General features: G+C 36.9%; 1 protein-coding gene across 3 annotated transcripts in view; it reads right to left on the reverse strand.

The window, feature by feature from the left end:
- Positions 1-13,969, reverse strand: part of slit3 (slit homolog 3 (Drosophila)) — a 306,653-nt gene that overhangs the window by 42,015 nt on the left and 250,669 nt on the right. For all 3 annotated transcript variants that reach the window (XM_028459161.1, XM_028459159.1, XM_028459160.1), the window contains 8 exons: positions 13,887-13,961; positions 11,872-12,015; positions 9,588-9,731; positions 8,099-8,262; positions 3,598-3,730; positions 1,076-1,144; positions 899-970; positions 726-797 (listed from right to left, as the gene is read on the reverse strand). In XM_028459161.1, the coding sequence (XP_028314962.1) occupies positions 726-797; positions 899-970; positions 1,076-1,144; positions 3,598-3,730; positions 8,099-8,262; positions 9,588-9,731; positions 11,872-12,015; positions 13,887-13,961 (873 nt within the window). The remainder of the gene's footprint in view (positions 1-725; positions 798-898; positions 971-1,075; positions 1,145-3,597; positions 3,731-8,098; positions 8,263-9,587; positions 9,732-11,871; positions 12,016-13,886; positions 13,962-13,969) is intronic.

Genomic DNA, 13,969 nt, shown 5'->3' on the forward strand with positions numbered 1-13,969 from the left:
AACAATAGTTCTCTGGTTTTTTTGGTAGTTTTGGAGGTTATTCTTTGGGTGTAGGGATTATTATAAACAATGATGTGTCAATGATTTCTTAATCACAAAATAAACATGGTTCATCATTTTAAATTGAATGATTGACTGAAATGAAATACATAAATCAAGGTTTAATGTGACCATGGCTGCTGAAGCCTGGAGTCATTAATATTCCTGCCAGATCAATTGACAGACATCACTTCTTATTTCAGTTGTAAAACCCAAGATATATGATTGGATGATTTTCTTTTTTTTGTTGCTGGAACTGATAAATATTGTTCAGTACGACACAAGAGCAGAAGCCACCCATCAGATTATTCTCATACTCGACTCTTTGGAGTGTCAGAAAATGGTCGGATGACCGTGCGTTGTATGTGCGTGTGAGATTTGTGACGCACGAGGTGGACAATAAAACAGATGGGTGAGAGGAGCAGAGGTCTGAAGGTCGATCGATCAAACACATCACTGGGCGTATGGGAAGAGAATGGATGAAGGAGAGATAGAGAGAGAGTCAAAGTGTCTGAAAACAGAAAATGAGTGGGCTCATTTTGTGGCGCGGTCCTAACATGGCACTTGGCCTGACATCAGGGGACTGATTCAAGTTTGATTTAGCTCGGCAATATGACCAGCGAAGGGGGAGTGTTAAATATTGAATTCACTGCGGCAGTACTTGAAGATCAAGCTTTACTACTCACAGCAGGCGAAGGGATCTGAGGCCATCAAAGGCATGTACAGGGATGCATCGAATCTGGTTGTAGCTCAGGATGCTGCAAGACACACATGCAGAACAAAATACTGAAAACATCAACTACCAACCAGAAGATACACAAAAACCATCAATTTACAAAATGCAACCATGGGAACTTACAGTGTGGCAAGTTGAGTCATGTTGATGAAAGTGTTTGGAGTCACCGTGCTGATGCTGTTGTTGCTCAGGTCCCTTTAGAAACACACAAAAAGAACTGATTACTCACACAAAAAGAAACTGTGTGTATTTCTAAACACTGAAAAACAAACAGTTCAAGGTTGTGTGAGAGCTACGTACACCAGCGACAGCTGCCTCAGGGCGGACAGCTCCTTGGGCACAGATGTCAGCATATTACCCTCCAGGTAACTGCAAGGAAAAGTGTATAGTCAGCGTGGATAAACATACAAAAGTATCAGAGTAAAAAAGTTGCTAAACACCAAAACCTCTGCTGAAAACGAATGCATTTGTGTATAAAGTAAAGTGTTGTTGATTGATTCTAGTACAACTCTTGGCATTTTAGTCAAAGTATATCAGTTTGCCAAATTTTGTTGTAAAAATATAAGAATGACTGTCTATGGGTTGAAACCCAGCTAATACATTCTAATTTTGCTAATGGTTGAGAATGGTGGTTTGTGATATTTTGGTGGCTTCTTATATCATATAACCACCACTGTTGGCTCCGCCCCTCCTACTTAAACTAGCACCTGTGGACTCTGCAATCTGTCGCAAGTAGGGTGGATTAAGTGAATTGTGAATAGAGAGCAATAGTGAGTATTGAGTAGGTAGTTAGCATAGCATAGAGTGTTATCTTGGAAATTTTATAGGATAAACTGGGTGTGTCTTAACTGTTCTAGGAGCTCCGCCCATTAAACTTCTTTAATAAACACATGTTATTTATAACGGCAAAGAATAGGAGGTGTGTGAGTCATAAGTGTGGTATGTTGGAAAAGTTAACCGATTAGTTTGCAATTTTACTTTTAGTATTCAAGACAGTTACGTGATTTATTATATCACTCGTTCCTTTTTCAAGCACGGTTTTAACCTTTGGTCATTATAGGTTTTATATCACTCTGGATTAATTTGTATCATAGACATACGGTACATAGAACACTTTGGATTCTTGTCGTTGGTTATGGCCTTCATTTAAATACTCCTAATGGACAAAAAAAATCTAAATCTTTTAGCCTGAGTAACAAGAGATTCACTGTGTGTTGGTGATCTGTTGATCTCAGCCCTTCCCCTGTCACTCTCGGGTCATAACTGGGTCATGTGGTCAGTGTGATGGAGTGTCTTCTCCCGGCTGATCGATACCTAATCACAGCTATTGACCCTGCAGAGCAGCAGTATCACTCTGCAAGGAAGGTTTCAGTGTGAGTTTGTAATGTCTATGTGCGTTGTCTCTCTGCGTGTGTGTCTGCCGTTGTGCAGGTGTATGTTCTACCATTCATTGTGACTACTGATTCCTTGGTTATATATTCGTTAACCCTGATTAACAGCACTTCACCCTCGTTTTATCCTAAAGCAACATTGATATTTCAGTATTTTTTTGGATTTCCTGTCAAGGGTTTGTACAGAAAACGATTAAGGTAAATTTTGAAGGAGAAAATAATTTTGGGCAAATTAAGAATAAAGTCGAAATGTCGAGATTAAAGTTGAAATTTCGAGAATAATTATGAAATTTAAAGTCGAAGATTTGCTAATAAAGTAAAATCTACAGAAGCGGACAAGGGCCAAATCACCATATGACAACCATCTCCATCAAAACTGGCCCTAATCTGTTTCCGTAGCTCCTCAATAGCCACAGACGGAATCAATGCTCCACCTCTTCCAAACCTGACTGTTTTTTTTCATCTGAAAAGATTACGTTTTTGGTAATATCTCTTCATAGTCCTTAAAGAAAATACAATGTCGTGTTTATGAGCTAAAAAAGAAAGAATCTCAACTTTGTAGTATAGTTTAACGCATTCATCGATACATAGCATTTTACAGACAAGACGGCCATGATCTGATGCTTTTTGTCATATGGTGAATTGGCACTCGTCAGTTTCTGTAGATTTGACTTCATTAGCAAACCTTCGACTTTTATCACAATATGGTATATTAAGTTCCTTTTCAAAATGTCAGCTTTAATCTTGTTTTTCGACTTTAACATTAAATTTCAACTTTATTGTCCAAATTTCAACTTTATTCTCAACATTTCACATTCATTCTTGATTATTAGTTTATTTGCCCATATTTATTTTCTCCATTATAATTGGCCTTAATCATTAACACTTCTGTATGTTTTATAGTTAAAATCATTCTCGTCCACCATGGAGCATCATGACGACAGTTAATCTGTTTTGCTATTCTTTCATTTGCTTGATAAATGTGCTGTTGCTAATCAGATGAATTTTTGTTGCTGAAATGTAAGTCACCATATCTACCTAATGTGCATAATGTGGCAGCTCAGTGAGTAAAATAAAAGCTAACTCAGTATTCTTCCAGCCTGATTTGAATCTTGATTTTTAGTTATAATGAAACCTCAAAATGAACAGAACGGTAACACTCAGAAAGGAAATGCCAGTGAGAATATGTGATTCTATTTGTCGTGATTTACTGTTTCAAGAAGCAGTAAAGGGAAACCTGATGCATCGATATTGCACTGCAGCAAAGGGAGCGTTACTGTGTGTTTGCACCATTTTCTAAACGACTAAAAGCCCACATTTATCCAGGTACACGTTCATATCTTCTGGTAGCTTGGGAATGCTGTCTTTGTGTGTGTGTGTGTGTGTGTGTGTGTGTGTGTCTTTATTGGCATGCAGGCAGGCCTGACTCACAGCTCTGTGGTGTCCTTGGGAATGCCCTTCGGCAACGAGTGCAGCCCTCTGTTGCTGCATCGCACCACGCCATCAGAGCATGTGCAGACATCAGGGCAGCCAGATGCAGGAAGACAGCCATTATCCTCAGTACCTGAAAGCACCAGAGAGTGAGATGTTGAGAACAAAAAACCAACATGATCGAAAGGAAAATAATCAGGACTGACGGAGGAAGGAAAGGTGATGCTAGAAGGCAAAAGTGAAAAAATGGATAAGAGAATACAGATAAAGTTCCTATTCTACTTTACTTCAGGTGGACACATTTTAAAACTAAACCCTAAATCTGAAAATTGAGGACTTAAAAAATTTAATTTTGCAAACCACTTTACTGCTTTACCTATCCGAAAATATACTATTACATAAATTAAAATGCTCTGTTAAAGCATCAATGATCTAAACTTGTCACAGACCAATTCACAGACATACTTCTTTTCTTAGCCTTCACTCTCTATTAAGGGTGTAATAAAAAAATCAATTCAGCAATATATATTGCAATATTTCCAGGCACAATTATCGTATCGATCCAAAATCCAAAAAATGTCCAAATCAATATGTTTAATCATGTTTTTTTTTTTTTTTTTACCAAAAAACAAAACAAAACAAAACAAAACAAAACAAAAAAAAAACATTTAATTCCGCTAACACATGCATAGCACATATACTCCTGGTCACTAGGTGTCAGTGAACCACAACAGACCTTGTTAAACTACCTCACTCCTCAATGCATTTTAGCTTGGAAATTGAAAAAACCATACTGGACACTTTTGTAGATGCATGTGGTTACTTTAAAAAAAAAAAAAAGAAAAAAGAATTTAGGAACTTATCAGAAGAAGTTGTAGAAGCAAAAGTTAAACTTTTTTGAAAAATGTAATTTGGTAATTTGATAAACATACCACTTGTTTTTGATATTGATACATGAATTACAGTTAGTTACCATTTACTTGTTCTCGCAAGTTTAAAAATGAAATAAATTGTATTTCATACCATTTTGTATTTGTAAAGGTAAATCGTCTCGTCTGATTCACAATCACACAAATAAATTTGACGTAGATCTGAGCATACAGTTGGCAAAATGAACTTAATATAAAATACTGTAAGCCCTTCTCACATCTGTAGAAATACTTAAGATAAGAAGCCAATTATAACTCAACTGCACTTTGTCTCCATATGTAGGAAAAAGTAGTAATATATTCTAAATGTTCATTGTGTTCTGGTCAGTCTGCCTGGTTCACTCATGATGCCTTATAGATCCTTGCCTCCAGGGCTGTAAGCGAGTGAGTGTGTGTTTATTCAATTTCCTTCCACTGAGTAAAAACTTGTTTTTTTCATCCCTAACTTTATATTAGCAGTAAGTGTGTGTGAGTGTGTTTGTGTGCCTGTGAGTTTTTGTCAGCGTGCTAGCCCAGTGATAGATCGACGACCTGTCAAAGTGCTCACCTTCATTTTGTCATTCAGTATAAAGCACAGAGCAGTAATTGTACAATGTTACTTTCCACGAATCTGACTTTCCAGAGTCTAAAAAAGGTTGAAATGTTTGTTCAAGTACAATCTGGGTCTATTTCTCAATTTAAAATTGGTCCAATCCTTTTTCATGGCTGCCCTTCTATGAACTGATGTATAAATGTTTGCTGAAGATCCAACCTTTCCTACAGCTGGCTCCGGACACTTTAAGAGTAATTTTGTTCTGCTATAATTAGACACGACTTAACACCTGATCATCTAGGGCTCTATTCTCACATGTGCATAAGTCCAAAAAGCTGTGCGGAGGCGCTGTTTTTGGCTGCTCACTATTCTCCCCCTGTACTTAAGTCAGTCACTACGCAACTTCATCCCAGTTACGCACTGTGGGCTGAGCGTCCCTGAAATGTGGGTGTTCCCATTCAAATCTGGCTTTATGCGCATTCTCCAGTGTGTGTAAGATCTTTTCCTCTTACGTGCTTCTAACCCTGGAATAAGTGCAGCGCCCCGATAAGGTGAAATATTATATTACACAAGAAATATGGACTTCGTTACAATTGAAGCCACACGGACTCGTGCGTCACGCAGCAGCAGCTGTGATCACTCAGCTGCTGCTGCTGACAAATTAAAACTCTGACAGACGCAGACTTCTGTCCATGTTGGTCACAGTGATTCAACTATTGTCATACTATGTCCAACATAAAGTCACAGTTTGATCCACTACACAGTGAAATAAGCTGTCATATGCAGATGAGGATTGACCAGAAACTGTTCCCAAGGTCGCTTTCAACAGTTTATATTTAAAACTGCGTATTATGGAAGCCAATAGTTCTGTTTTTCACTGCAAACATCCCTCTGTATTAAAGCAGGATGCTTTGCGGCTGCGTTACTTGCTCATATATCCAGCACATCTAACTCGGATCAATGATCTGATCAATGATCTGATCAATGATCTGATCAATGATCTGATCAAATCAACCTGTTACATTGCTTATCAATGAAGGGGTTTCAAATTAAAAGTGAACTTGATAATTTTCATGGCTTTCAATGGCATTTACAAGCGTTGGGAAAACTCCATGTTCCGTGATTTCTAGACAAAAAAAATGACATCACCGCCTCCTTTCCTTCAGCCGGCCTTCATTCACACATACGCGCTTTTGGTTGGTCTACCTTAGGCGCGGTGGGCGTGTCAGCAGCCTGGACTGGAGAATACGCTTTGGAGGAGAGAAGCGTGTAACTGCAGGCGCGCAAAAATGCGCTTAAGTCCAGACATATGAATGTGTTTCTATGTGTGATAGTCCATTCATCTGCTCCCATAAGTCTGGCATTGTTGCATTTGGTCTAATGGGAATGACTTTACTTTTGGGTAGAGTCAACACGTAGGACTACTTAACGTGATTTAGGAGTTTGAAACAGTCTGTTTGGTGTAAATATCTAAGTAATAAGCATCCCATTATGTGTAGTTGTTTAGCTTCCAGTAAAAACCACTGTGATATTTCTTCCAGATTTAAAACACCTCCTGGCTTGTATTTGCAGCTTTTTGACTTGCATGAGAAAACCACTGTGTTTTGATAGCAAAGGGTGAGAAACTTAAATAAGCACGAAGTCAAATTAATTCACTTTTGAATTTTTTAAGAAGCTAATACAGATGTGACAGCTTAAGTTCTGTATGTGTTTTTAATGTTTGTGCAGCTGAGTGAGAAGCTAAAGGGAATATCCATGATACCACTTGAAATGTAGCTTTTTTTTAAAAAAAAAAATAAACCTGCCAAGCTAAGTAAATGCTTTCCAAACCAATTTACAGTATAGCAACACAACAGGAAAAACGAATAAAGAAACTGACAGAGAAAGAATACAGTAAAGTAATAAAAGACCAAATCAAGTCTGATGTTACAAGAAATAATGTAAAACCATACTTGTGTCAAAATTGGAGAAAAAGTCCACAATTTAATACGAGGATTCGTTACTATTTAAAAAAAAAATAAAAATTTATCAAGCCTCATATGTAAATATTTTTCAAACAATAACTTTGTTATTATATGAAACGGTCAACCTTTTTCAAAAATTAAAAATATTTTGCAATTCAAGGTCCAGATAAAACAGAAAAACAATACCATAACATTTCACAGGAGCAACATGTTGTGTATTACTTTATTGCTGTTGAAACCACAATCTGCTGCAGTTTGACAGTAGTTGTGAAATAGTTTAACCTCATTCTATACCATGTGTACAGGGATATATGTGTGCATACTTTTTTTTTTGTTGTTGTTGCATGCATGTGTTTTCTAAATGAAAAAAACTGAACCAGAATTCTTGACAATGGAAATTTATAGTCAAAGGTAAATGTTGTCTTTATATCTTCCCTATTACAAACACCGAGCACACATGGACAGAAAGTATGTCGGATTGGAATACAATTTAAACAAAAAAAAAAAACAATAAAAAACACTCAATTGAATTTCAGTCATATGTTGAACAATAATTATACAATGAAAATATGTACTTAAAGGTTATTTGTGATTTTTTGAAAAAGAAAGGGATATAACATTTGAAGTAAAAAACATTTCGATTACTCATTATGTCTTGAAATATGCCCTGTTGTTGTCAATTCAATGGTCTGGCTCTTTAGTTATTTCCTGTAAAACCAGAATGGCTGTAACTAATATTTATACAGATAAAAGAGAGTGGGAAACAGTTATGGGACGCAAGCTCAGGCTTGATCACCCTGTAGCTGGCCACCTTTGATGATGGTATCTAGTGTTAAAAAGGCCGAAACACCCCCTGATTCAAAGGAACACTACTGATGATGACACATCCTTCCCATATCTGAGACACAGCTCCTCCGCCACTCTCTTTGGTAAACCTCATGTGACTACCATATTTTGGCACAATGGGCAATTTAACATCACGTCCCTTGTTTAATGATTTCTATGTGTTTTAACAACAGAACAAACACCGTTATGAATAAACATTGACAGACATTAAGACAAAACAAGAAGCTCACCATCGCACGTGAAGTCGGGGGTTGCCACATCCTGGATGGGAATCTCTTTTAAAAAAGCTGGTTTCTGACAGCGAGGGTTTCCACTTACAACCCTGGTTTTTTTCAGCCACTGACCGAGCCAGGACAAATGGCAATCACAGACGTACGGGTTTGAGAGAAGGTTACTGTGCAGAAAAACAAAAGGGCCAGACACAGAGAAAGGGAGGAAATCCAGGTCAATATAGAGATTAAGTGATTAATCAGAATTTTCACACAAATCATGTCCAATGGGTCCGATCAAGATAAACGTGTAAAGACCAAAGATGGAAGCTAGTAAACGATAACACCATTGGGTTTCTTTTCATCCTTTTAGCACTATAACGTCTTGATTGAAAGTAATATTTTCTAAACAAATGCAAAACTGTGGTAAAGTAATTCATTCATTATTTTATTGCTGTTATAATTAATAATTTAAGAAACCCACTTCATGCTTGACAATTATTGCTTTATTTTTGTACATTGGTAAAATATGATCATCACAGACAGTCCATCATTATCAACATTTATGTCAGTATTAGAATAATGACCAATATTAATGAATGCAGTAAAGCAGTTATTCTCAACTGGTGGGTCGCGGACCTGTACTGGGTGGGTCGCGGACATCTGGTCAAAAATAAATAAATACTCAATGTCTCATGTTGGACTTGTCTTTTATTTTGAAAGGCATGCTGTGAAATGTACGTTTCACAGGAAAATATACATAATCTTTTTTCGAACAAATGTACGCGTGTTTTCAACAGCTCTTTATAAAAAACTAAATTTGGTCTGATTAATTGGGTTGCAAATTAATGACTGTGACAAAATGTGGGTCCCAGTGTAAAACCAGTTGAGAACCCCTGCCCTAAAGAACTAACAAGTTTGTGTTTTGTTGTGTCTTTTTGTTGTGATTTCTTTGTGTTAATTTCATTTTGTATATTTTTGGTGTTGTGTGCTATTTTGTGTATCTTTCTCTAATTTTTTTCATTTTTATTGTTGTCTATTGTATTTTTGTGTGTCTTTCAAGTCATTTTGTGTATTTTCCTGTTTTTTGTTATGAGTCTTTTTTGTGTAAATTTGTGGTAATTCTTGTCAGTTTGTAGTCATTTTTGTATGTTTTTGGTGTTGTGTGTTATTTTGTGTATCTCTCTCTAATTTTATTCATTTTATTGTTGTCTATTGTATTTTTGCTTGTCTCTGAAGTTGTTTTGTGTATTTTCCTGTCTTTTGAGGTTTTTTTTTGTTTAGTGTTATGAGTCATTTTGTGTAAATTTGTTGTCATTTTTGTCATTTTGTTGTAATTTTATAAATTACCCTGTCGTTGTGTACATATTTTTCTTATGTGTGTTTATGTTATATTGTTTGTTTTTGGAGTCAATTTAAGTGTTTTTTTTTGTTTGCTTTACACAGTATATCTTTTCCTCGTCCTCCACTCTGTAGCCATTATAAAGTATTTCAGAGAGATAAGACTCACATGGTGGACAGGGAGTGCAGGGTAGAGAGCGCTCCGGGGGCGATGCTTGAGATCCTGTTGTCGTACAATGACAGCAGTCGCACAGAACTGAGACCTGTGAACGTGCTGTTGTCAATGCAGCTGATCTGGTTGCTCCGCAGCATGCTGCAAACATATTAAACAAAAAAAAAAAAAAAATGATTTAAAAATAACCCTGGAAGAGTTTTTTTTTTAAAAATTAAGTAATTATAAGATACTATAGCTTAATATTGATGTAGAGAAAAGCACACAAATACGAACCAGTCTCTCAGTCTCATGGAAATGACAGACCTCCAGATATGACATTAGATTTGGAAAATGCACTCATGTTGGACTATTGTAAGTGAGTTAGTTAGCATTAGCCATCTCTGGGATAGCCTAACCCAGTTTTCTAGGCTATTAGTGGAGCAGATAGACTCTGAACATAATACAGAGACAGTCGTGATGCAATTACAGTGTCATTAGCTGCAATACATGTACTTGATAACATTAGCTAGTCATTACTGAACATACACAGAAAACATTAGCTAATGACTTCATACAAAATCCTGCAACCCCCATTTATTGGTCACTGGCCTTTTTATGTTGGGTGCTGTGCATGCACTAGATATATAACACAACACAGAAACATGAGGTCATCGGACATGTTTTCCGGATGAGTGAAAAACATGTTTTTATAAACTACACCTGTTTGTCTGTTACTGTTTTTACAACTGAAAATTAAAGCAGAACTAAGTAACTTGCGCTTAGTGCTCCCCCTTAAGGTCCCTTTTGGTTATGTCACTGTCACAGCTACATGCCTGCCCCACCCCACAGCTACATGTGCACATTTGCTCTCCCAAGACGGTAGCAACCGATCACTGAAAAATCCTAATACAACAGTGACACTAAGGGTGTTTTCACACATATAGTCCCATGTGACCATGTGAACAGTATGAGGAAGAGAGACGAGTAAAATAAATTAATAATGTGGGAGTAATATAGAAGGGAGTGTGGAAATGTGTGATGTGTTTGTTTGTGTACTGACAATGCGGTTCTGAAAATGGATGGATGAATGAATGGATGGATATTTGTGTGTGTGCTGCCTGATGGAGGGCTGGTTTGTGAGTGTGTGCGTGCCTGTTGCCACAACGACAGTGTGTGTGATTGCTGCGTGTTGCTGCTGAGCTTTCACTGCATGGAGTTGCTCCGTTCAAAGGTCTTCTCTGCCAATTTTTTTTGCTGGCTCCGCCATGATAGAAGCTTGAGAATAGTGATTTAGTAGACAACCGTTTACAGCCACGGGGCTGGTCATAATCTAGCATTAGCTTGTATTGGGCTGCCGTAAAGCAGTACGTCTTGCCACCGGGTCGGAGGCAGGGAAAGTTGCAAGTGCTGTTTTCTGGCCAGAGACAGCGGGGGGTGATGAAAGACCCCCCAATCACCCCATAAACATTTGTGTTACTCTCACAGGGACTATGAGAAGGATTTATTAAAGTGAAAAAATTACTTAGTTCTGCTTTAAAAATGTTTGAGCACAAGCTGCCTGGCCTAGTAAAAGACACGTATGGCTAAATACGGCCGATGTTACTGGCCCACCGATATTGTCGGCCGATATTTGCCATAAAATGTAATATCATTGATGTTGATTTTTCCACCAAAATGGAAAAACTGATCAGTGCTGTTGTTTGAGAAAACACATTAAACATGAATAGTACGTTGGTATTTTTTCCATTAGTAAGGTTGAATAAATATTATTCTTATTTTGCACAGATGATGTTTATTTGTGGAATATATCTAGTGGGACATCATCATATATTGTGACTCGGTTTTAACATGCTTGTGCCTTTTAGCTGGTACTTTTAACCATTAGCTCCCCCATTGTCTTTATTTATTTATTCTAAAAAAAAAATTCTATTTATGACCACATATTTTTTAGAGTATTTTAATCTTTCTGCTGTTTGACTGATTGCTGCTGCCAATGAGATTTTGTTGTATTGTTTAGTTTTGTACGGGGTGGATATTTTATTTATTTGTATCTTTGTAAAAGCACCTTGAGCTGCATTTATTTGTATGAAAAGCACTTTTTATAAATAAAGATTGATTTGATTTGATACCAGTGCATTGACAATAAAGCTTCTATCTATCACATTAGAAACAGGCTTAACCTGTATTTTCAAGCGTTATGTATAATGTGACCTAAAACTAGGTGGAGGTAGTCCATGTATATATCAAACCTGGTTAATAGAAATAGGAAATTTAGTGTCACACAAACATCCGTACTTACAGCGTTTTCAGGCTACTCAGGCCTCTGAACATGCGTCCCTGCAGTCCAGTTAGCTTGTTGCCGGTTAGCAGCAGCTCCAAAACTCCAGCTGCTCCATCAAAGGCACCTTCACGGATGTCCTTAAGCTTGTTGTTGCTTAGGTTTCTGCAGGACAAATACACATATTTACGATGACACAACTCAACATATTGAGTACATTGAATACTCAATATATTCATTGAGTATGAATACTGTATATCAACAATATATCTATGACCACTTTTGTAGACCTACACAAAACCTGGTTGCTACCAGAATTTTTAACTTCTTTAGGGTTTTGGTCAGGGGTGTCAAGGCTTAAGTGGGCCACAGATTTTAGGTGGGAAAAAGAGCAAATTCAACATTTATGTGCCTTGATTTGCTTTTCCACGTATGAATGATCAAGTATGAGTACATCAGTCCCTGCAAGATCTTTACCAAAATGTCCCTGATGTGGGGAAATTTCGTGGAATAATTTGAGTAAAATTTGCCATATTTTGGAAAAATTGAGAGCAAATATTGTGGATTTTAAAGAAGTTTTTGTATTGAAATAACTACAACTGACTTAAATGGAAATGTAGAAAACATTTCATGTTGTACTTCATCATTTTTATTTTCTCGAGCGGGCCAAATTTGATGCTCTAAAGGGCTAGATTTGGCCCCCGGGGCTTGAGTTTGACACATGGGTTAAGTTTTTTTTTTCTAAAAAGGCTCTTATATTAAAATCTTCTTTTTATTTTGGAAACATTCATGCTCACCTACGGTACTTTAATAACTCACGCCCCACTTTCAAACCCTAACAGCGTTTCTGAGAAACCAGCCATCATAATTTAGGCAGGTGGTCAATATGTTATGACTAATTGGTTTATGTCTCGTCTATAGTTGCATGCATGTGTATGTGTGTGCGCGCACGAATAGTAACTTATTCATAATATGCCCAATTTAATTGTGGCAATCAATCATGTCTTTTACCTAATAAATGTAAAATGTCTTTTCTCTTCCATCTTAATATCATTTTATCAGATAAGAGATTTCTAGATAACAGGAGCAGCTAATACAAAACCTCACAAAGCACTCAGTGAACCCTTGGAAAAGAAAAATGAACGGGTGCACACAAACAACAGGGACTGATTAACATCTTTTTAAATCACACAATGCATTATATGAAAAGCAAAGGGAAGTGTATTGTCACAGAGGCAATAACTCTAGATGATAGTTATCATACAGATGTAGTTTTCTATGTTTCAATGCTTCCGAGTTTGGGAGGAGGGAGAGTAAAACTGTCAAAGTATAGAGAAAGAACTACGGTAAACAAAAAAAACCAAAAACAAACGAGAAACTAAAAATGAATTGAATAGATGTAGGTGTGCAAGAAAATGAGTGGGTGTGGACAGAAGGCAAATTTAGTGAAGGAAAATGGAAACAACCGCTAGCCAATCTATATCAGCAGCCACGATGCAAGATAGTTGGCAATTTCCTATTCAATAAATCAGCCGCTAGTCTCTGCTCAGTCTTTCTCTATCCAGCTCTGACAGTCATACACACACAAACTATGAGAGGGCTGCAGATAAGGAGTGACTGTAAATCTAAACACATGGTCCATCTTCCATTTCCATTTCACATTTGCTTCCTCCAGACAACCATTCTCATCACTGAATCTCACTCTTCAAACCCTCTTGTTTAAACCCAGTCACTCCTCCTGTATCTGGAATCAATCACAGTTTGATCATTTCTCGTGCATTTTGGTGATTATGGTTTTGACCTAAACTGAATCCAAAATTAACTACACTCAAAGAAATGTCATGTAGAAATTGAATGTAATTACACTTCCCATCCTGTTCTCTAATTATTGCAACATTTCTTTGTTATTTCTGTTAATAGTATAGCAGTAAAAATAAAGAATTATATATGCAGTACATTGCATTATAAATAATACATACAATGCAGAATTATTTTGTAACTAAATGAGAAAATTTATACCAAAAATATTGACTCACATCTTTCTCAGATTGGGCATCTTCTTAAAGGTCCCTGTAGCCTCAAGGATGGTGAGTTCATTGTCGTTTAACCGCCTGCAAAA

Source organism: Gouania willdenowi, chromosome 10, assembly GCF_900634775.1.
Source record: "Gouania willdenowi chromosome 10, fGouWil2.1, whole genome shotgun sequence".
NCBI classification, from domain to species: domain Eukaryota; kingdom Metazoa; phylum Chordata; class Actinopteri; order Blenniiformes; family Gobiesocidae; genus Gouania; species Gouania willdenowi.